The sequence below is a fragment of the Delphinapterus leucas genome, chromosome 10, assembly GCF_059928025.1.
Source record: "Delphinapterus leucas isolate spDelLeu-1000000601 "Yukka" chromosome 10, BTC_Dleu_Yukka2, whole genome shotgun sequence".
Taxonomy (NCBI): domain Eukaryota; kingdom Metazoa; phylum Chordata; class Mammalia; order Artiodactyla; family Monodontidae; genus Delphinapterus; species Delphinapterus leucas.
Window position 1 is genome coordinate 59,422,054 of NC_143138.1, and position 22,749 is coordinate 59,444,802.

The 22,749-nt window shown below is 55.3% G+C and overlaps 1 protein-coding gene across 1 annotated transcript in view; it reads right to left on the bottom strand.

Moving 5' to 3' along the window:
• Positions 1-7,088: 7,088 nt before the first annotated feature.
• VIPR1 (vasoactive intestinal peptide receptor 1) overlaps positions 7,089-22,749 on the bottom strand; it is a 34,608-nt gene continuing 18,947 nt past the window's right edge. Inside the window, exons 4-13 of the mRNA XM_022553827.2 lie at positions 18,594-18,700; positions 17,130-17,233; positions 16,571-16,703; positions 13,856-14,009; positions 13,272-13,332; positions 13,000-13,066; positions 12,535-12,626; positions 9,531-9,660; positions 9,259-9,300; positions 7,089-8,601 (exon numbers count right to left, since the gene is read on the bottom strand). Coding sequence (XP_022409535.1) covers positions 8,410-8,601; positions 9,259-9,300; positions 9,531-9,660; positions 12,535-12,626; positions 13,000-13,066; positions 13,272-13,332; positions 13,856-14,009; positions 16,571-16,703; positions 17,130-17,233; positions 18,594-18,700 — 1,082 coding nt within the window. The 3' untranslated portion in view covers positions 7,089-8,409. The remainder of the gene's footprint in view (positions 8,602-9,258; positions 9,301-9,530; positions 9,661-12,534; positions 12,627-12,999; positions 13,067-13,271; positions 13,333-13,855; positions 14,010-16,570; positions 16,704-17,129; positions 17,234-18,593; positions 18,701-22,749) is intronic.

Here is a 22,749-nt window from a genome sequence, read left to right on the forward strand (position 1 = left end):
GACCCATGGGGGCAGGGGCGGAGGGGAGAAAGCAGGGAGGAGGGGGCTCCAGAGAGGGAATGCAGGCGGGTGGGAGCTGACTCTGGCCACCGGGACTCTCTCCTTCTCAGATTCAGGCCGTCTGACTAGTAGTTTCCTGACGGAGACTTTCTCCCACATGAGGCACTCAGCTGAAAGGCTCTCATGTGGACAAAAAGCACACAGCTGCTGGGGGACAGAGGTGCACCCGAGGCAAGATTTTCCTCCCACCCCAGAAATAGCCTGTTCTGGCCACGGGGCCAGCAGTGTGAGCCCGCGGAAGTGAAGCAGGAGGGGCCTGGGGCTGGGAGGCGTGAAGGTGACCAGGACCATGACTGCCCTGAGGGGTGGTTCCAGGCACATTTTCTGAGGCCACAGGGATGAGAGCAAGGGCCAGAAACAAGGAACACAGGGCCAGAGTGAGGATGCACTTTCTCACAGAGCTGTCCAACAGCGCTCGGAGAGGTCGTGAGCACTCCGCCATGAAGGTGTGCAAGCAGATGTGAGATGAATCAGATGGGACCTTGGAACATGCTGTCCCCATCTCAAAGACATCGTCTTGTCCGGGATGCTGGTGTCCGCGGGGATATCTGCCTATCTCCTGGAGTGCCTCCTGTTGTGTCCATCCCATGGGGTGAGCCAGACGCCAGTTGCAGGAAACAGCCTGTGCCAGCTCCCATTTGAAGAGCAAATATTAGTCTTTTCAAGAGCTGCCTGTTCTCTGTCACTTGGCACGGAGGACACTGAACCGGGGGTGGGAGGGTGCCACTTGGCCCCCCTGCCCAGATGGAGTCTCTGGACCCGGGTCACTGCCACAATGTAGCTCCAAGGAACAACCCTCCCCGTGTCCAGGCAGGTATCCCCTCCTGGTGAGTGTGTGAGCAGTGGGCACTGGAGCCCCTACATAGGGGAGGCTTGGATGGCACCGAGGCCCCAAGTCCCAGTACCTGGCTCTCACATACTGTCCGGGCTGCTGCTGCGGAGGCAGGGGAGTGGACGTTTTGACCTAGACCTCAAGGTCTCTGGGCCCCAGTTCTGACATATATATATATATATATATATATATATATGGTTTTAAAACCCTCTGATTACCAGGAAAGGGGAATGACCTGCTGCTGCTCCACTATCTCCCTTTGGGGAGACCTCTTCCAACTACTCCAACCAACAGAGCACCCCTTAGCCAAGCCCCGCTTCTTGCCTTGTTTCTTCTGTAATTTTCCTCATTTATTATCGACTCCTCCATTGGAGGCTTAGCTCAGTGAGCACAGGGCCTCTGCCTTGGTCGCTGCTTGGAACTGTGCACACAGGACGTGCTCAGTAACTGTTTGCTGAGTGAATATGATGACGTTAATACTTTGAGAAATATTAAACCGATAGCATTCTCATCCGCTAAGCCCTGAAATCGTATTCCTCTGAAGCCCCTCCACCAGGATGACCGGGGCAGGGTGGGGTGGGTGAAGCCATCTCAAGGAGAAGGGAGGAGGGAGGGGGAGGGAGGAAAGCCCAGCCTCAGCTGGTGAGTGGTGGAAACAGGAGTGGGTGCATCTCTCAGACGCGTGTCCTGGTATCATCCTCTGGGATGAAATCTTGAAGGGAAAGAAACTGAAAGCTGAAGATAGAGGGGGCGTGTGTCCCCCTCTGCATTGGAAGACGGCCCCCCAGGCAGCCTGTGGCCCTCAGGTGGCCCTGCTGGGTAAAAATGGTGGAGTTACAGATTTGATGGCAAGAAGGTCAGAGTGGGTGTCTTCTCTCAAGCCTCCCTCCACTCCCAGAGGCCTGGAAGAGTCCAGAAGTTCCTGTGTGCTCCACAGGGCGTGGGGAAGGTGGCTGAGCTGGGACTGGTGGGCCTGTCTCAGCACTGCCAGGGCCAGTGCTGAGGTGAGAGCAACTCACCCCCAGGTCTGGATGGAGGCATGGCTGAGCCTGGAGGGGTCTGAGGAGCCAGAGTGAGCTGAGGTGGGACCCCAGCCAAGAGAACAGACTGTGAGCTCACGAGCTATGAGCACCCGGCCACCGTGTGTGTCCATCGAGACCCTAGTAGAAGACCCTAGCCCTAGCTTGGTGCCAGGCTCCGTTCTCTCCTGCCAGGAGGCCACCCGTATTGGACCCTGCCTTGTATCCTCTTCACCTACCTTTGCCAGCTCCTGCAGGAATAACGGGACCATCCCCCATCTCAGCTGTCCCACACAGCTCTCGCTTTCTGCCCCAGTCCCTCTGGAGTCACAGTGTAGGATGCCTGCAAGGACCCGCTTACACTCAGGCCTGCCCAGCCTGGCAGTGTGAGGGCATTGCCGTGGGCAGACCTTGAGGTGTGTTCTGCCCACTCCTCAGAGGGTCCCAGTGGGACACGAGTTCCTGTTGGCAAAGCAGTGACCAGTTCAACAAACCACCCTGATTTTGGCTTTCTCTGTTTCCCTGCATCACACTTCTCTGTTCCTTGTTCCTGTTTCCTGGTCACAGGCTCTGCTTTCTCGGGACTCAGGCTACAAGGCCACCACCTGAGCCTCTGTGCTAGAAATTGCCTATTGGCACTCGGCTTCCCTCTCTGGCCCCTTCCATATTTCCCTGTGTTGCAGGGGCTAGAAGGCTAAAGACTACATTTCCCAGGCCGCCACGCTGCTGGAGATCTAGATGCAACTTGGAGGGAAGCGCTGTGGGAGAGAGTTGGAAGGCAGAAGGGAGATGGAGGCCTTTCTACCTGCAGTGCGGTGGCTGCCGGGTGGGATCTGGCAGACGTGAATTCTTGCAGCAGCAGGACACTTTGTTCCTTCTACTTCCTTGTCACCAGTTTAATGGATGTGCAAGTAGGACACTGACAATAATTTCCTACAAGGTGGCAGCTGGGGTGATGTGACCATGAAGCTAGGTGTGCCCTATTTTCCATTTCTCCAAATCTTTATACGTTTAATTTCCTGCTTTTTTTTTTTTTTGACATCTGTATTGGAGTATAATTGCTTTACAGTGTTGTGTTAGTTTCTGCTGTGTAACAAAGTGAATCAGCTATATGTATACGTATATCCCCATATCTCCTCCCTCTTGCATCTCCTTCCCACCCTCCCTATCCCGCCCCTCTAGGTGGTCACAAAGCACTGAGCTGATCTCCCTGTGCTCTTTTACATTTGGTAGTGTATATATGTCCATGTCACTCTCTCACTTCGTCCCAGCTTAACCTTCCCCCTCCCCGTGTCCTCAAGTCCATTCTCTTCGTCTGTGTCTTTATTCCTGTCCTGCCCCTAGGTTCTTCAGAACCACTTTTTTTTTTTTTAGATTCCATATATATGCATTAGCATACGGTATTTGTTTTTCCCTTTCTGACTTACTTCACTCTGTATGACAGACTTTAGGTCCATCCATCTCAGTACACATAGTTCAATTTCGTTTCTTTTTATGGCTGAGTACTATTCCATTGTATATATGTGCCACATCTTCTTTGTCCATTCGTCTGTCGATGGACACTTAGGTTGCTTCCATGTCCTGGCTATTGTAAACAGAGCTGCAATGAACACTGTGGTTAACTTCCTACTTTAAATCTCTTTCTGCACGAAAGACCTAGAGTGTTTTCTCTTTCCTGCACTGACCCATGACTGATTTGGCTTCCTCTCCTCCACCATCTACCACACCACCAGGCTCAGATGGAGGGAATCTGAAAGGCCACACACTTACCCAAAGAGACGTCCAAAAGGAGATTGAGAGTCAGACTCTGTTGGTTGCCTACTCAACAACCATCTTCCCTTATCAGATCAATCCTTCTTCCTTATCAGATCAACTTCCCTCTGGAAGCCTGGTCTCTCTTGCAGCCAGGGCTTGGGTGTGTGACCTAGTCCTGGCCAAGGAGCCTGAAGAGAGTATGTAGAAGGTGGGTTCTGGGATAGCTTATCTTCCTGACAAAAGGAGACACACAGGAAGCACTCTCCTCCCTGCCAGTGGATGGAGTTCTGTGAGAACGTGATGCTTGGGGCAGAAACAGTTGTCTTGCAATCAAGAGGGGATAAGTCTGTGGATGAAAGTCAACACATTGAGGATGGCAGAGTGGACAGGTAGAAAACATCTAGGTCTATGTTGACATTATTGAACCTCTGAATTAACCCTGGAGCCCCCTACTTCTCGTGGGCATCACCCTGGCAGGACCCCTTCCCTCTGGGCCACATAGAGGCTTGTTCAGAGCTCTTCAAAGTTTTTTCCATGCCAGTATGCTGGGCTCAGAGATGCTGTGATCTCTGGGAGCTGGGCTGGGACTAGGGTGAGGCAAGTGAGGCACTGTCCTTGGATGCAAAATTTAAGGAGGGTCACAAAAAAACTCAGTAGGTAATTAGGATAAGCGATGTTTTACAGGACCTTAATTCCCTGACCAGGGATCGAACCTGTGCCCCCTGCAGTGGAAGCACAGAGTGACTCCTAACCACTGGACCACCAGGGAATTCCCTTTAATGTAATTTTTTTTTTTTTTTTTTGCGGTACGCGGGCCTCTCACTGTTGTGGCCTCTCCCGTTGCAGAGCACAGGCTCCGGACACGCAAGCTCAGCAGCCATGGCTCACGGGTCCAGCCGCTCCGCGGCCTGTGGGATCTTCCCGGACCAGGGCACAAACCTGTGTCCCCTGCATCGGCAGGCGGACTCTCAACCACTGCGCCACCAGGGAAGCCCTAATGTAATATTAAAAAAATCAAAACTAATGTAAAAATACAAAGCGAACAAAAAATGTCAAGGTTTTTAAATAAAGACGATGAAGATTCAGGGTCACCAACCAGGTCTGCTTCTATGTTTCTACACAGGGCAATCCCAGTGAATGGCACCTATGACAATTCATACAATGAGGCAGGGTTCTGGGACTGTGAGAACTGGGTTCAAGGCCGGGCTGGGCCAGTGACTTGCTGGTGATCCCAAACAAGTCCCTTCCCTCCTCTCTGGACATAATCTGCCCTGCATGGGGGCTGGGTCGTTGCCAGGATGGCCTCCGGACACATCCTCCTCAACCCCATGACCTGCAGAGGTTCCTGTCCCTCTTTCTGGGAGGCTGTGTCCTGGCTATTAATATCTCGGCCATCCCTGGCCTGATCAGGGTGTTTAATGACGGCCAGCTGTGGCTCCGGCCCGCTCCCCCGGGAGAAATAAGAGCAGTTGCTGTTCCCACATGGGGGTGGGGAGTGGGCCTTGCTCATTAAAACAGGCCCTGGGCAAGTGATGGGAACTGAGGCGCTGAGACCAGCTCTTCACCCCACCTGGCCTTGCCCACCAGATGGAGGTGCCTGGGGATACAGACTCCCTGTACTCCAGCCCCCCGGGGGCTGCCCTGGTCTCCCTAACTCCTGCCTGGGCCCTGTTGCCTTAGGTCAGTTTCCAACAGCCTTGGGACTTCTCCCCAGATGCCCCACAGACATTAGCTTCAGCATGTCCCAAACCAGGTCCTCCCTCACCTGGATGAAGGACTGGCGGCTTTTCCTTGGCCTGTCCCTGGGGCCCTTCTCAGCAGCCCGAGTGGCCTGCCCCAAACCCACCCTCATCCCCTTGGCCTCATTTAAGAAGTGTTCCCCTGAATTCCTACTGCAAAGGGCTCCCCGCACCTGCTCACTTCGATTCAGGTGTCCCTGGCATCTCTCATGCTCCCTTGGGATCTGGAGACTACTGCCTAGTTCACAGGGACTACCCCTCACCTGGGAAGATGCTCCCTATCCATTCTACTGGCAGACTGGTCACCCTCCTTGGGCAGCCTGTCCCCTGGAGCGGCAGGAGTCATCCACATGGTGGCCGTCTGTGCCGGGATGGTGAGGGGCTACTTGTCTTTGTCTTCCCAGAGGGAGCCCACCTGAGCTAACTGGGCTTTGCCCTCAGGATCTGGGGTCAGCCTTGGTCAAGGGTCAGGGCATAGCCTGTGGGGAACCAGACGTCTGGTTCCACCTAGGGTCACAGCTGGGTCTGGGATGGGAATCACTGCCACAAGGTCAGGGGCCTTGATCTGAGGGCCAGGTCCTGGGTCTCCTTAATCCCAAACTGTCCCTGGGGCCATCAATCCTGTGTCCTCACCACGTCCTCTCTCTTGTATCTCGTTCTGAAATGGAGCTGAGGAGAGAGGCCTGCCCTCTGTGTCAACTGGCTTCCTGGGGAGGGGCCTGCACTCAGGTATTTGGGTCCTTGAGGCCGACTTTGGTGCTGTCCTTGAGGCACCACCAGGTGGCAATAGAGATGAGCTGGTCTGGTCTGTGCCGGGAAAGGCAGAGAGAGGGACCGGGGAGCCGGAGGAAAGAGGGGCTGCAGGAGAAATTCTGCTCGTGGTCACCCCTGTTCCACTCCCACTCCATAGGCAGCCTGGGATGTCTGCTTATGACCTCTGCTGGCCAGGGACAGGGTCTCACCTTCTCCCCATTCCTGAATGCTCCACTACCAGGGTTTGGGGGGTGGGGAGCTTTTCACCTCCTGCTACCTCCGAGGCGGGGCCCCACTTCTGTCCTCCCTTTTTTGTCCCTGTCTTGGGTCTCTCTCTGTTTTATTCACTTTTTACCCTCCTGGCTGATAACTCTGCTTCTCCCCAGACATGACTCACTAATGGTGGGATTTCAGGCACGGTGGTGGATGGGCCAGGTCCGGGCAGGACGTTTGCAGGAAGTGGAAGCCAGGGAGGTCAGCTGGAGCAGTGGCTTTGAATCCATTCCTTGCTGACCAGCGTCATCTTCTTCGCCCTGCAGCCTCTGTGTCTAAACCTTTCTATTTGCTGTATTGTCTCTGTTTTGGTGACATCTGCCCTGTCCTCTATCTGCCACTTCTTGGCAACATGGTCATCTCACACCCCATGCGCTCCTTGGGTGCAGGTACCCCCATGTAACCACTTTTGGGACCAAGGGCAGCTGTCAGCTGTTCTGTATAGATCCAAGAATAGAACTATCTCTTCTTGGTTGGATTCAGGGGGTGGGAGGACACTACGAGGACGGGGTATAACTTCACCACACTCAGAGGAGAGAGGGTACCACTCAACAAGATGTGAGTTGAAAGCCCTTAGAACTGTGTGTTCCTCACATGGAAGCCAGAGGGGTGGTGGCATCTGGTTTCAGTGATGTCTTGGACCAGCCCTCCTTCGAAGGGGGGTGGGGGGCATGGCCGCAAGTTGGAAGCTGGTCTCCATTTTAGCCCACATGGGAACACCAACCACCAGGAAAACCAAGCGAATCCAACCCAGTGTTTACTGTTGCACAAGCCTGTTTGCAGTCCCAAGGGGATCTTCTGGCTGGGGCGTGAGTAGGAAGCCGTGTGGCCACAGGGGTGCAGGGCGGACACAGGACACGACAGCCACCAGGCTCTTGTCCAGATGATACATGGGCTGGGGGACTCCTCAGCCACACTCCAGGGAGGGTGGGGTGGGAATGGGGTTTGCGGGATGGTGGTAATAACAATATCAGTGGTGATACAAATAAGCAAGAGGATCCAGCTTGTTACAATATATAAAAGGCAGCAGTTAAGAGTCTGTGCTTTCACTTTCCCATCAGCAAGATCTGAGTTCAAATGCTGTCTGTGTGACAAGATGAGGTACCTGCTCTCTGTGAGGCTCACTGTGAAATAGGGACAGTAGCGCCCGCCTTGCTGGGTTGCTCTGAGGATTAAGGGGCCCAAGAGTGTACATCTCTGAGCCCGGTCCTAATAGTTGGCACATAGGTAGGCAGCCAGGGGCAGCTCCCACAGCCCATAAGGATTGGTAGGGCTGGTGGCAAGCTCCTGGGATTGTTCCAGCCATCCCGGGATGACTCCACTTTAGCGGGGACTATGAAGATAGCTGCCCTCCCCGAACTAAAACCCCTCGTTTACAACCGCATCTGCCGGAGGCAGAAAAACTCATTCACCTTGAAGAGCTGGCAGCTATGAGGAGGCACTGAGGGAGGGGACCGCGTCTTTGGAGAGATGCCTGAATGGTGATGCTTAACCCAAAGGAAACTGACAGCAATGGTGGAACTTCAGGCACTGTCGAGGTGGCGGTGGCAGGTGACCTTTTGGGGCAAGACCTTTGTCCCCTCAGATCACACCACGTTCCCACATGCATTGTCAGGGGATAGGCGGTGGCCCTCCTCGGGTGGGTAGCGAGATCTACCAGGCCGTGGAATCAGGTGAGAGTATGCAGATTTCTTGCCCTTAATGGGCGGAGGGGGCCTTTGGGGGCGGAGTCTGAAGACTGAGCTCCACCCCTCATCTTCTAGGTAGGAGCTCCCAGCTCTCCCCCATCGTCTCCCCAGGCAGGCGCAAGGGCAGCCTTCTCCAGGGCCTTCCGGACAGTGAGCTGGGGGTGCCCGGGCAGCCTCCGAGCTCAGGGCTGGGGCTGACCTCGCCTGGCAGGCCTTTGCCCCCCGCTGCCGCGCGGGGTGGGGGGCGGTGCGGACGGGAGGGGCCGCCCACCCGCCTGGGCACCTGGCGGTCAGACCAGGGAGACTTCGGCCTGGAAGCTGGAGGAGCGGCGCGCGCCGGGGCTGACGCGCGTCAGCATGGAGACCTGAGTGCTGCACGTGGCCCCGCTGCTGCCTGCTGACGGGTGCTGGTATTTGGGGTTCCAACCCAAGACGCCCTGCAGATGCCAGCGCCGCCACTTCCGCCGCAGCTCTGCCTGCACCTGGGAGAAGGGAGGGTGGTCAGGCGCGCCCCTGTGAAGCCTCCTGCGTTGCAGATTGGGCTGCACTCTGTCTAGGGTGTGTGAGCCAGACAGTCATAGCCTCTTGGGGAATCTAACTTGAAAGCCCAGATGCTACCTTGGGCAGTGCAGAGATGGGACCTCCTAGGGGCCAGGTCAAATCAAGGGATTGGAGTGGGGGGAGGTGGGAGCCAGAGAGGATCAGAGAATTCAGTCCAGGGAGGGAGAGGTATGCGGCCCAATCTCCTGATCCCTGCCCTCCAGCTCACCTTGAGCTCATTCCAGTAGACTTCTGTGCTTTGTAACCAGGGCTCCACAGTGACTCAGGCTTCACTTCGCCCATCCCCACTCACTCTGCACACTGCCGCCTAACACAGCACTTCTAAAACTCTGATGTGCACATGAATCCCCTGAGGTTTTCTTTAAAGCAGATTCAGAGTCAGCAGGCCTGGGGTGGGCCCAGAAATCAGCATTTTAAACAAGGTCCTAGGTGCCATCACTGATTTACTAGTCTGAGGACCACAGCTGGAGTAGCAAGGTTTGACTCTTCTTTGCTCTGCACATATCCCGTCAGGGGTTTTGGACGTTGGGGCTACCAGAGTTCTGTTCCTTGACCCCCAAGGTCTGAGAGGGGCTTACCTCGCCATTGAGGAAGCAGTAGAGGATGGCCACCACAAAACCCTGGGGAGGAAGGGAGCGGGAGAGGTGAGGTAGACAGACCCTGGGAGCCCCAAACCCTGCCCCACCCCTGTGTTCCCCTGGTGAAACAAAGGGCCAAACATACAGTTGTGCTTAATAAATACTTATTGCAATGAAAAGATTGGAATCTAGCGGCAAGAGGCCAAGGCCCCAGGTGAATTTCCTCCCTTAAAGCCCAGAGAAGAACGCAGCCTTAAGTCCACAGTTCATACCTGGAAAGACCCCACGACGAGCTCAAAGACCATTTTCACTTCAGCCTTAAAGTTGTCGGGGAAGAAGGCAAACATGATGTAGTGCACTCCAAACAGGGGGATCAGCAGAAGGGTGGACTTGGCCAGCCTCCTGGGGGCAGGGGAGGGGCAGGCAGTGGGTATGGGTGTCCACACGTGTACGCACATGGGGCACAGAAGACAGGGACAACGACCAGGATGTGTGAGGATAGACTGTTGGTTCCCATCAGTCCTATGTCCACAACTGTTTCTGTTCCATATCTGCAGTGCCTATGACCTCATGCCCCCTGGGCCTCCTCCCTTGGACTTCCAGCTCCAGTGAAGGAGGGACAAAGGGAAGAGCTGGCTTTACCAGAACCCAAGGACAGGGCTACCTGGAAAGGGTTGGGATCCTATGGTAGAGGCCTTACTAAGTAAGTGCTAAAATCAACATGGGAGGAGTCCCTTGAATGAGATGGAAACATGTTGAGAAGGGCTTCTTGAATGAGCTTGAGCCACAAAGAGGTATAGTCAATGCCAGAGACCATGCCAGAGTCAATGCTGGAGCCATGAAAGAACGTCTGTAGCTTCCCTCCCCTTTGTCCTATCTAATACCCTTCCAGAGCCTCCCACTGGTCAAATTTGACTAGAAGTAAGTGGATAAAGAATCCTAGCAAATGTAGCTTGCAAGGAGAGAGAAACCCCTCTATTTTCACTTTCTGGAGGAGGGAGTATAAAGGAGGGCCAGGGCTCAATCCCAAGGATTACGTGTAATAGTGGTATTTCAGGCTCTATGGCCGCTAATGGGGATAGTTTCTTGAGCAACAGGAGATCCTGGTTTCCCTTCCCCTGGTCTCAGTTTCTCCAATCTGTACAATGGGGCAAGTGTATGCTCAACATGGTCAAGTAATAGAAGCGGGGCCCACTGTAAACCTGGAAGCGCTTTGGGTGCTATGAAATACAGTGCATTTATGAGAGACCAATACTCTACTGGAAATGAGGGCGTTTGGGAAGTAAGTTTTTGTAATTGGGTTGCTGACCACAGATGCCCGAGGCCACTTGGGAGGATAATGGGTGCTCAAGTTTGTGCCTGGTCACCAAGGATGACTCAGGGTCAACTAGTAAAGCCCTGTCTTTGGCTTCTCTGCTGTATCTACTTCCCCAGGAGTTGCCACCTTTTCTGGGATTACATCCTTTTCCGCCCCACCCCCGCTCCCCACACCAATACATGCACCCTCAGAATTCTCTGGAGGACCAGCTCCTCCTTCACCGGCCATGTGTGCTCAGCAGGGTCCACAGTCACTCTAAATGACTCGCCCCTTTCCCATGGAGCAGAGCTCATCCTGTTTCAGGCCTCCCAGCCACTTGACCTCATAGCTGGTCCAGGCAGTGTGAACCCACAGTTCCCTGGCTGGGAGAGGTCTGAGGGGTGAGTGTGTCTCTGCCTCTGTGTCTCCTGCCTTGGCAGTCAGTCCAGGGAGGCCTAGCCCTGGGCCCGAGGAGCCACAGCAAACTGGGGGCAGAGGAGCTGGCCTTGCCCCTCCACTCCTTCCTGGACCTGGTCCCCAGCCACGCCAGTGTCCCGAGCACTGCCCACCGCTCCTTGACTGCAAACCTATCCCACGCGCCTGAGGCTGACAGATGGAGGCTTTCTTTAAATTGGAGGCTTGTGGGGAGGTGGAGAGTGGGAGCTGACAGTCCCTCCGCGGGGAGCTCCATCTCCTACTCCCCCCACCCCTTCTGCCTGCCAACAGCTGTTCAGTTTCCACCTCACCCACATGGACCTGGTGATGACCGGCTCTCTTTGCCTCAGATTCAAGCCCTTTTGAGCAGTTGTATGTTGGGGAAAACAAGGCCCCACAGGGAAAGTAGAGGAGGAGGGGGCACAGGCCTGATGTGCTACCCCCTGGGAGACTGCAGACCCCTGCAGGGCCTTCCTTTCTCAAACTGGAAGGGAAGCTCCACCTCCACACCCTGAGGGAGGAAGTGCTGTCACACCAGGAACGGGAGTCTTAGTCTCATCAGAGAGAATCACAGGATTCCAGAATAGAATCCTAAATCCAGCAGCTCGTGACATTCTAGCCAGGAATCTTAGAACCACAGCACAGATTCCCCAGAGAGAAGACAGGCCCAGGAGAACATTCTGGATCACAGGACTGGAAGGCCCCTGTAGGACACCCCAGGTTTGTCTTGTCTGTGCAGTGCTGATAATCAATCTCCTGTTCCCATCTGTGGGCACACAGACCGACTCACCCTCCCACAGCCACCCCATTCATGTTTCTGCAGTTCTGTCTTCCAGCCTTGTTGCTCTCATGAAAGCCTGCCTGTTCTCCAGGCCCCCCAAGCACAGGAAGAGCCCTCACACCTTTCCAAGCAAGGATATGACCCCTGTCCCACAGACACCGTGCCCTCCCTCTGCCAAGACGATGTGCTCCCAAACCCTAGAGGAGGAGGGAGTATGTGTCAGTTTCCTCATCTGTGAAATGGGGACAATCTGGAGGAGACTGTACAGACGAAATGAGATGATGCTTGGAAACCCCGTTGCACACACCTGGCATGTAACCTGTGGATGCTGTTACTACTCTCAGGGAGGACTGAGTCCCGAATATGGCCATTTCCTTGGTAGACTGGGGGCTCCCCCGGGGCATGCATCTACTGTGCCCCTTTTCTGTGCCAGGCCCATGGCAGGGACTGGGCACACGGTGTGAACAGGACACAGGTTATCTACTGTGTTCTCGAGCTCCCTAGCTTGACGGCAGATACACAGCGGGGCCGATCACCTGCTAGGTAAGTCATGCAGGAGAAGCAGACCTGGGACTCATGGGCCTGGTGAGGGTGGGACTGGGCAGGGGACACTCGTGCACTGAGCCAGGCCATGGGGGCAGAGGTGGGCAAGAGCAAGGTGGGTTTTTGATGATTCTGGAGGGGGGCTTCCAGGGGACGTGGGATGATTTGGGGACTGGGGCTGGGGATACCGGGAGAGCCGGGGCCCTGGGCCCATACTCACGAGTATGGGCTGCTGCCACTCTTCCCGACATCCGGGGCCCGCAGTTTGTGAACCAGGATTCTGATGATGCGAATAAAGAGGATGAAGTTCACCTGGTGGGTGGGGGCCAAGGTCGGGTGGTCAGAGAGGGGAGGCAGGGTGTCCAGCCCCCTGGGCTGATGGCCTGTCTTCTTCCCCAGGGCCCAGCTATCCATCCATCTTACCTCTCCCCTACCTCTTCCCGCTTTGGGAAAGTCATCCAGGAACTCTCCCTCACATCCCTAAGGGCTGGGCCTCCCAATCTGCTTTCTCTACTCTAGAGGAAAAACTGGTGGGGAAAGGGCTGGGGACAGTCCTGCATTAGGCATTGGGAAGCCTAGGGTTCAGTTCTGACCTAGACATGAATTTCCTGTGGGACCTTGGTCAGTTGTCTACCCACTCCGGGCCTCAGTCTCCCCATCCCTAAGTGGTGGGAGGAGGCCTTACCAAGATGGAGGCGAGGATGGGGGCCTTTATGATCCACCACAGTGAGGAGATGATGGTATCCCAGCATCTGGGCAGGGTATGGTGGGGGAGAATGAGAGAGATCGTCCTCGGCCAGAGAGAGTCAGCAGTCCTCCTGTTGTCCCCGGCTCTGCCCCCAAACCCTTTAGAGACCACTGGTCCAGAGTCTGTTACTCCCTGGTCCCCCTCATCCCACCCGGGGGATCTGCCCCGAGTGACAGCAGCCAGGAGGACGGGGTGGGGTGACAGCTCACCCGTAATCCTCAAAATGGATTCTGATGATGGTCCACACCATGGTGAATGTGCTGGGCACCCCTGTCAGGGCCAAAGGAGAGAGAAAGAGGAGAGAGTGTGGCAGGAAGAGGGGGAGATCAAGGAGGAAGAGCCAGGGAGAGAAAAGGGTGCGTTTCCAACGTGGCCACGTATGGTGGCATATATAGGTAGCTCAGTGCGCAAAGATGCCTCATTGAGGGGGTGAAGCTCTATGTCTGAGGGACTGTGTCTGCCTAAAGGGGACTCGTTTTCCCATTTTGGCAGAGGCACTGTATAGATTAGCAGCGGTCCTGTGTGTTTCAAGGACTGGAGGGGAAATGGAAGGATGCTCAGAGAACCTGTCTGTTCCACGGGTCAGCTCGAGGTGCAGCCGCAGCCAGAAGGCACCTGCCCAGGGGTTAGATGACGGGAGGACTTTTATCAACCCACGGCCAAGTGCCTTGCAGGCAGGATCTGCAGCCCAGCAAGACCTAAGGCAGCAGGCTGGGTTGGTACCCACCCCCTAATGAGCTCCCCAGGCTTTGCCCCCTTGTTCCCAGCCTGGCAGCCCTCCCTGGTACCATACCCCAGCCGATGAATATGTACCCCCAGAAGTACTTCCTCTCGGAGAAGAAGGAGACGGCGAGCAGGGTGTGCAGGTAGAGGCCCTCCACCAGCAGCCAGAAGAAGTTGGCCATGATACAGTACTGGAATAACACCACGGCAGCCTTACAGCCCACCTGCAGGGGGAGGAGAAGAGGGGGGCCCAGTGGAGCTAGCAGGGGTCCCTGCCTGCCCACATCTCTGTCTGGGGTGACAAACAGGATTGCAGTACAGCCAACTTACTCTCTTAGTTATTTTCGTATTATTCCCTTAGAAATATACTCAGTGGTTTTCCCATTATCCCTAATTTTACATCATCTGATGCGTTGGAATAAGCTTGCAATTTTAATTATCCACCCATCAATTTATCATCTATTCATCTTCCTATCTATATATCTATCCACCCACCTACCCATCCAACCATCCACCTACCCACCTATCTATTTGTCCACTTACTTACCCACCCACCCACCAGACATCCACTGCCAACTCACCCATCTATCCATCTACCATCCATGCATCCAACCATTAACTATCTATCTGCATCCATCGTCTTCCATCTATCAGTCCCTCCACAGACTCACCTGTCTATCTCTCCATTCATCTACTATCCACATACTAGACATCCACTACCAACCCACACACCTAGACGTCTATCCATCCATTCATTTATCCACTTGTCCATCAATCTGCTCATCCATCCAACCACCAATATACCCCTGCCCATGATCTATCCAATTTTTCTTACTTTATCCATCTATCCTTCCACTTAGTCATCCACACACTATTTACTCAGTCATCCAGCTACCAACCCATCCACTTACCATCTCCGCTACTCATTTATCTTATTCCTATTACGATTGAAGGTAGCTGGAAGGCGTATTCTTGCTTGCATTAGCAAGAATCCCTTGAAAGTGTAGGGATATGGGCTGTGGACTGTGGAGTGGGGTTTAGATGGAATTGTTGGGGGAAAGATGGGGACGGAGAAGAGGGAAGAGGAGGGTGAAGTAGAAGTTAGGAAAAAGAGGAGAGTGGAGGGATGATCCTTCCTCCTGGGGGCCAGAGGAGCTAGAGGAAGAAGGGGTTCCCCAGGCAGGTGAGGGCAATGGAGGAGTTAGGGAGACCCCTGGGCAGGGAAATCAGGGGCTCTGGGCGGCCCAGCTCGCATGATTATCAGGTCTTCTGGGCCATCTGTCCTCTCCCAGAAATTATCTGCTGTTTCAGATTGAGCCCAGATACCTGTAAGCCAGAGCTTAAAGCCACCCTCCTCCAGGAAGCCCCTCTGATTTCATTCCTCCTTGTACCCAGAACACAGGTTCCCACCCTTTCCTCCTGTGCCCTCGGCTTTGAGGCACCCTCAGAGAGCAGTCTACCCTCCTCTCCCAATGGTTGGAAAGTCCTTCCTCAGGTCTTACTTCAGTCCCTCCTGTTACAGGCAGTCTGTTTCCCCCACCTTCCCTCATCTGCTTTACAGCAAGAATAACTCAGCTCTTTAACAGGACTATTATCTGTGCTTCTCCTTGCCTTAGAAAAGCTTCACAGGGCTGCTAATGAATCGGGAAGCTCATTTCCACAATTATCCTCAACAAGTGCGCTGGAGGCTTCAGGCTGCTCCCCAGGCTCCGGGGCTCACACAGGTCTGAGCCCTACTCCCAGGCTGGATCATCTGAGGCGCTCTGGGAATGGCCAGGGTGGCTCCCCTCCCCCTTGTCGAGATGCCTGAGATACCACCATCACTCTCTGGAGAAAGTTACTTTTTTTTTTTTGGCCACACCTCGCGGCTTGTGGGATCTCAGTTCCCAGGTCAGGGATCAAACCTGGGGCCTTGGCAGTGAGAACGTGGATTCCTAACCACTGGACAGCCAGGGAACTCCCTGGGGAGATTCACTTTCAATTTCACTCTCTGGGGAGAAGGTACTTCTGAACCCTGAAATAATGCACTGTCTCTGAGGTCACTCATGAGGCAAAAAGTCACTGACCACAAGGGACGAATGGGAGCCAGGGCTGGTCTTGAGCTCTCTGTCTCAGCTCAGGGGGCACTCAGGGAGGAGGCCCTGAGCACAGAATCACCTGCAGATGGACCCCTTGGTGATGGGCGATGAATTCCTTAAATGCTCTCTTAAGCTCCCTTGCCTAGGAAGGTCCAGAGTGACTGAGGGCAGGGGAAGAATAGAAGAAGAGGAGGGCTGTGTAGGTTTGGACGGGCTCCAGAAGGCAACGGGGGGAGTAGGAAGGGGGGCACGGTGAGCAGAGCCATGGGTATGCAGATGGCAGAGAGGAGGGATGGAAGGAAGCTTGAATGTCCTTGCACGATGGGGAAACTGAGGAAGGGATTTCCCTAAGGTCACATAGGAAGTTAGCAGCAGAGGCGGGAAGGGGGCTGTGGGCTCTGGCACGAAGTGTACCACTTTGCACCCAGGAGAGGTGTTTTTCATTGGCAGGAGTAGGTGTGTGAACTCCCAGATGGCCAAGCAGCATCTCCTGCTGCTGGGAGGGAAGCGGGATCCAAGGAGCTGGCAGGCAGGGTCGGAGGGGGGCCATCTTTGGAGAGAGAGAGAGAAAGAGAGAGGGAGAGAGAGAAAGGGAGAGAGAGAGAGAAAAGGGGAGACAGGAGGGAGGAGAGGGAGAGGGAGAAGAGGAGATTCAGGTGAGAGATGGCAGAGGTGGGCCAGGGAGGTGGGCCTGGGCAGGTCCTCACCGAGCCCTTGGAGCAGTGGTCCGACTCCCTGCTGTCGAAGAGGGCCAAGTCTTTGATGAAGACAGCGGTGGCCCTCAGGATGAAGGATATGAAGAGATGCATGTGGATGTAGTTCCGCGTGCAGTGGAGCTTCCTGTGGGAGGTGGCCAGATCTAGGAGGCCGAAGGGGCCTCAGACCCCCACCCCAACCAACAAGTCCAGTGCTCGGAGGAAGGGTAGGGCTTGTAGCCTCTGAATGCAGACCCCACCCCGAAGGGGGGCCCTGTCCCCAGGTGTCCTACCCATGTGTGCAGCCTGGCTTGCAGGTGCCTCATTCCAGGGCACAGGCCCCGCCCTCTGGTGCCCTATCCCCAGGTACAGGGCATCCTGTGAGGGATGAGGCCGACACAGGTGAGCACTTCGAGCACCCTGCTGTCTCTAGGGGAGGCTGGCCTGGCGGGGGCGCTGGGGAAGGACTGTGTGATACCTGGGAGCTGACAGCGGAGGGGGCAGAGCATGCCTGGGTGAGGAGTGACCTGGCTGGTCTGCTTTGAGACCTGTTGCAGGAGCTGGTCCTCACCTGAACAGGCTCAGGATGGCAGTGGCGACCAGGAGGGTGGCGAGGGACAGGCTGTAGCCGACGGTGTAGCCAGTCTTCACAGAATTGTAGAACATTGTCTGCTGCTGCTAGAGGGAGGTGGGTGAGGATCTTGGGCGGGGGTGGGGGGACTCACCTAGGGGGTGCTGGCAGAGGCGGGGTGCCCTATACATCCTGCTTCCCATCCCTGCCTTGGCAGATGAGGAGCCTGAGGCCCAGGGCTCCCGGGAGTAGCTGAGTGGCCCCTTCCAGTTCCCAGAGCCCCTTTCTCCCTGGTTTCCACAGATGAGACAGGACTGCTTCCCAGGGTCGGGAGGGGGTTGAATGCCCTTTCTCCGCTCCTTCACAAGGGAAATGTCAGCGGGGGAAGGAGCGAAGACCTCACACGATCCATTGGTCCATCCATTCATTCTTCAGTCACGTGTCCAACAGCCCTTCTGGGCCAGCTCTGGGCTTGACATCCTCAAGCACAAGACTGCTTGCCCTTCAGACCCCCAACATGAGGCCCTCTCACCAAGTGGCGAGGAATGGACAATGGTAAAGAAGACGCTAGGGGGAGGGTAATTTCCCATTTGGGACTCTCAGAGGCTGGATTTAGCGGGAGGAGGGACAAAGCTGGACACCAAGGGCTTCCTGCTGGCCCCTCCCCATGGACACACACGCAGAGCCGTGGTCACTGGGCCGCCCCTCCTTCCTCCCCACCTTCCACACCCTGCTGGAACAGAGGCCAGTGGTCAAGAAGGATCCTGCCCGAGGATCTGGTGGGCTTTTAAGGCCTCTGAGGAAATTGCTGCCCTCTTGGGAGGAGTGAAAGCCTTGTCTGTGAAGGGCTTTGGGGGTGGGACAGAGGTCATCACAGACAGACTACATTCACCCACCAAAGCAGTGAGGGGCTCCTAGCTCGGGACTTCAGTTATACACCAGCCTCCCCATCAATATCCTTCCCTGGCTCCTGGCCCCACATCCTTACAGAGACCACCTATGCTCCACCTGCTCCAGGGCAGATCCCCATCCTGGGACTGAGGACAATGGTCCTGTCCCTGTCCCTGCCCCTGACTGGCTCCTGGGTATCTGAGGCTGGTTCATTCCAGGGTCCGCACCTCAGTTTCTCTTCTGCATGTGACAGGTGGGATGGGCTCTGTCTGCCCTGCCAGGGCTGTATCAAGGCTCCCACGAGGGAGTGGAGTGGCCTGGCCTGGGGGTGCTACTTCTGCTTTGATGCTGTGAGTCATCCTCCTGGAAGCCCCCTCCTGGACCCTGTCAGGGGAGCCAGGGGATGCGCCGCTGGGAATGTGGGCCTGGAGAGGGAGGAGGCTTGAGGAGGGCAGACCCTGGGAGTCCTGGCTCCGACATGGAAGGCAACTGTGCCCCTTGGTGGGAGAGAGTGGAAGGAACTAGCAGGCCCAAGTACTCTAGCGTGTGTGTGTGGGGTGCACTGAGGCCCACCTCGTCCAAACTCGATGCGTTGTCATCCAAGCCACAGGCAACGGGGTAGGGACCAGGCTCCAGGGGCGTCCAGCCCTCGTCAGTGCAGCTGCGGCTCACGTTGCGGCCTGGGTGGAGGGCAGGGGCAGAGAGGAGAGAGGTTGAGGCAGGGAGTGGGTAGGTTGGAGTAGTAGGCATGGGGCCTGGCTGTCTCTCTGCTCAGCCCTACTCTCACCACCCCCTGCGGCATCAGGCTCCAGCTGTTCTGACCTGGACACCCAGGGCATCACGGGGCAGCCTGGGTCAGGGAGAAGCACCTCCAGGGTGGCCAGGGGACGCACCAACACAGATGACAGCCAAAGCAGACATTCCTGCCCCTTGTTGTGTCGGAACCTGACACCAGGCGCAATTTAAACTCTGATCCTTGTCACGAGCAGCCTGGATCCTTGGCGTGGAACGATCCCTGACCCTTGTCATGAGCTGAATGCTGACCCCCGTCACAGGGCCACGGATGCTGGTGTGGCAGATGCTTCCTCTGTCTGTCCTGTAGGTACAGACAGCAGCCTCCTGGGTCAGCCTGCCTGGGCCTATGGGTCTGGGTTTCCTCCCACGCCTGGGAGCTGGGGGTTCAGATGTGCTGCTGGAGAGGGACCAAAGGTGAGGCAGGAGGTGGGTGGGTGTCGGAGGACCTCTGATAAGGGCACAGGTGTGAAGTCCTCACACACGGAGAAGGGGCACCTGCCCAGGCAAAGGCAAGTATGAGAATAATTGAGCTGCACACCATTGCAGAATCTCGGGGCTGAACCACTAAGGCTGGGGTTCCAGGACAGTGGCACTGTCCGCTGTCCCCGGAGGACCAGGGCTGCAGCAAAGGGGCAGGACCACTGAGCGGCCACGTGAGGTGAGGGGTGACCCCAAGGCTCCCCACCCGCCAGGGAGGGGAGAGGCTGAATAGAAAATGGGTGAGCCAGAGAAGAGCTCTCTGCCCCCATCCCAGGACTCATTACAGAGGCACTGAGTCCAGGACACAGCCTTCCTGCCAGGCTTGTTGTGGGAGAGGAAAGGAGAAGGAGGAAGGGGGAGGGGAAGGAGGAAGAAGGAAAGGAGAGAGAGGGAGGGAGGATGAGGGGAGAGAGAACAGGTAGGAGGAGAAGGGGGTAAGATGATGAGGAAGAAGGGGGAGGGGAGAGAAAAGTAGGGAAAGAGATAAGGCGAGGCGATGAAGAAGAGCTGAGAGAGAAGATGGGTCCTGACATCCTTGCTGTCTAGCTCCTTTCTCACCTGCACCACCACCATCAGCACCTCCATCAGCACCAGCATCACCATGACCATCACCATCACCATCACCACAATGCACGTTTTGAGAACCTTTCCCAGGTACACTGTACAGAGCACTTCAGGCATATTATCTTTTTGAAGCCCCTCAACCACCCAGTGGGAAAGTAATCCCATTTCACAGTTGAGAAGTAAGGCTCCAAGAGGCTGGTCACTTGCTCAAGGCCACATACATAGGACAGGGTAGAGCAGGTGTGGTCCCATAGTCTTCCCAGGTAACCTTGGCCCTCATCTGCACTGAGGTGACTGAGGACTTGTTTCGGGTGTCCAGGTGCAGAGCTGTAGGAGGCGTCAAGCCATCCTGAGCTCAGGGAGGGTCACTGTGCATATGTTTAAAATTTCCAAACCTTGCCGTGTGCTCAGAACATCCCAGGTGATTCCCTATTCCCTATTTCTGTAAATCCTCCTGGCCACCATTTGAAAGAGGTTCTTGTCACCCTACTTTATGGATGAGGAACTGAGGGACAACTAGGGGTAGGGGGATAACCAGGAAGGAGCAGCCCGTTGGGTCTCTTTCCACTGTGAGGTCCCAGGGGTGGCAAGAAGGACTTTGCTGAGGAAGGGACCCTAGGTTGGGCCAGTTTCTTGCCCTGGTGGCCCATTTCTGCACAGGCCTCCCAACCGCACTGCCACAGGAGGCTCCCAGGGCATGAGAAAAATCTTCACACTGCCCCTCTGCACACCGCCCCTCCTCACCCCCTCAGCTTTCTCCCGTTGCAGCAGAGGGTGGGCCGGCCTGGAGGCTTCAAGCAGCCACTCATCAAACTGCAGGCCCCCATCAGCCCCAGATCTCAGGAGCTCACTGGGGGCCCGGAGGCCATGCCCCTTCCCAGGAGCTGATTCTTGGGGGACTGACCCTGCCAGACTGGGGCAAGTAGGAAAAAGGGGACAAGGCCAAACCAGCCAGCCTTAAGGCAGGGACACTAAAGCTCAGGCTTTGGGTTCCCCACTGGCCGGAGGGTCCAGGGCTCGATGAGGCCAGGCCCATGACATAGTGGACACCTGGGATTATCATGAATTAAGCTAGCGAGCCTGGGTGACCCATCAATGTCTACACAGCAGCATCACATGCCTTCTGTGGGAGCAGTGGGGAGCAAACATTAATGTGTTAAGGCTCGTGATCAGGAGTTACCAATAGTCCCATTAAAAGCGGGGACGCCAAGAGTGAGAGAGGTTGGGTGACTTGCCCATGGTCACACAGCAAAGAAGCAGCAGGCCTGGGATGCAGACCGAGGTCAGCCTGACTCCACATCTTTTTGGGCTCCCAGCAGTGGCTGAAGGGGGACTTTGTCCCTTGGAGCCCCGATTGCCCAGAGAGCAACGGAGGGCAGGGGATAGTGGGGCATCTTCAGGGCTGGGTGGCCTCTTTGAAGAGCCTGGAACTGAAGTCCAGGACTCCAAGGGAACTGCTCTTGAGATGATCTCAGTAGAAGTCACCATGGGACCCTGAGGATCAGTCAACAGTGTCTTCCCCAGTCTGGGCTGGGGAACCGACAGACCCTGTGTGTGTAGAGGGGGCTACGGAGGGTATGAGAAAGGGCAAGGGACTTTAACCCTGTGCTGGGAGGGCCACTCCACATCCTCCCAGTCTCCTTCCATTTGTCATGTCTCAAAAAAGAAGTCACGGCTGCCCTGCCCCCTTTCCTCCCTCAGTTCTCCACGTGAAAAGCCCTACTCGGTGACTGGGGCTAGAAATCGGGGGTCATTTTCTCCCCGCTCACCTCCCCCATCAGTCACCAGTCCTGCCCCAGCTTCCCTTTCCTCGACACCAGCACCGACCGTCTCATCTCCCCTGGATTAGGTAGGAGCCTCCTGATGGTTCTCCCTGTTTTCCTGCCCCTCCAACCCACTCCGCACCCTGAATCCTGGAGGGTTGTTCTAAAATCTAGACCTGATCGTGGCACTCTCTTGCTGAAATCCTGTCAATGGCAGCCCACCCCAGCCAACCAGGGCAGGCGTCTTAGGTTGACAAGACCTTCTCATCTACGGCTTCATGTGATGCTGTGGGGAGGAGGTGTCCCGCAGACCCCATAGACACAGGTAATACAGACTGTGGTGTCTTCTTATCAAAATAGCCCTCCTACTTTTTACTCTTAAAAAAAGCCTCTTCAAATATTTAATGGCAAAAACACCACAGGTGAAAGACATGCAGACCACAAATAAAAGGACTAGACCTCCACAGTTGGGAGACTGGGATTGACATATATACACTACTATGTATAAAATAGATAACTAATGAGAACCGACTGTATCGCACGGGGAACTCTACTCAGTGCTCTGTGGTGACCTTAACGGGAAGGAAATCCAAAAAAGAGGGGATATGTGTACATGTATAGCTGATTCACTGTGCTGTAGAGCAGAAACTAACAACATTGTAAAGCAACAATACTCCAACAAAAAATAAATAAATTGAAAAAAGAAGGACTAGACCTCCACAAACATTTTGGTGCCTTGGTGAGCAATCTTTGCCTGGCCACCCCTCCTTCCCGGGTTCTTTACCCAGCCTGGCCAAATGACGTCTTTTAACTCTCTTCAGCTTTCCCTGTAGAACCAGGTTCCTTCCAACCCTTCCAGAGAAGACACTCCTTCCCCAGTCCTGTTACCCAGAGGGGCAGGAGTTGGGGTTGCCATCACTGCTATCCCACACTTCCCTTACATGTAAACTTTCCTCTTTGGAATTGAGGCTCACACCTTCTTCATCTAGTTGCCCAGGAAAACACAGCCTCTTTCCTTTACAGATTCAGCCCCTAGCCCAGTCTCCTATTTCTTGCCATCATTTTCAGAGGCTAAGGCTGCCAAGTATAGCTAGACAGGTTGTTCACTGCACAACAAGGGCATCTGG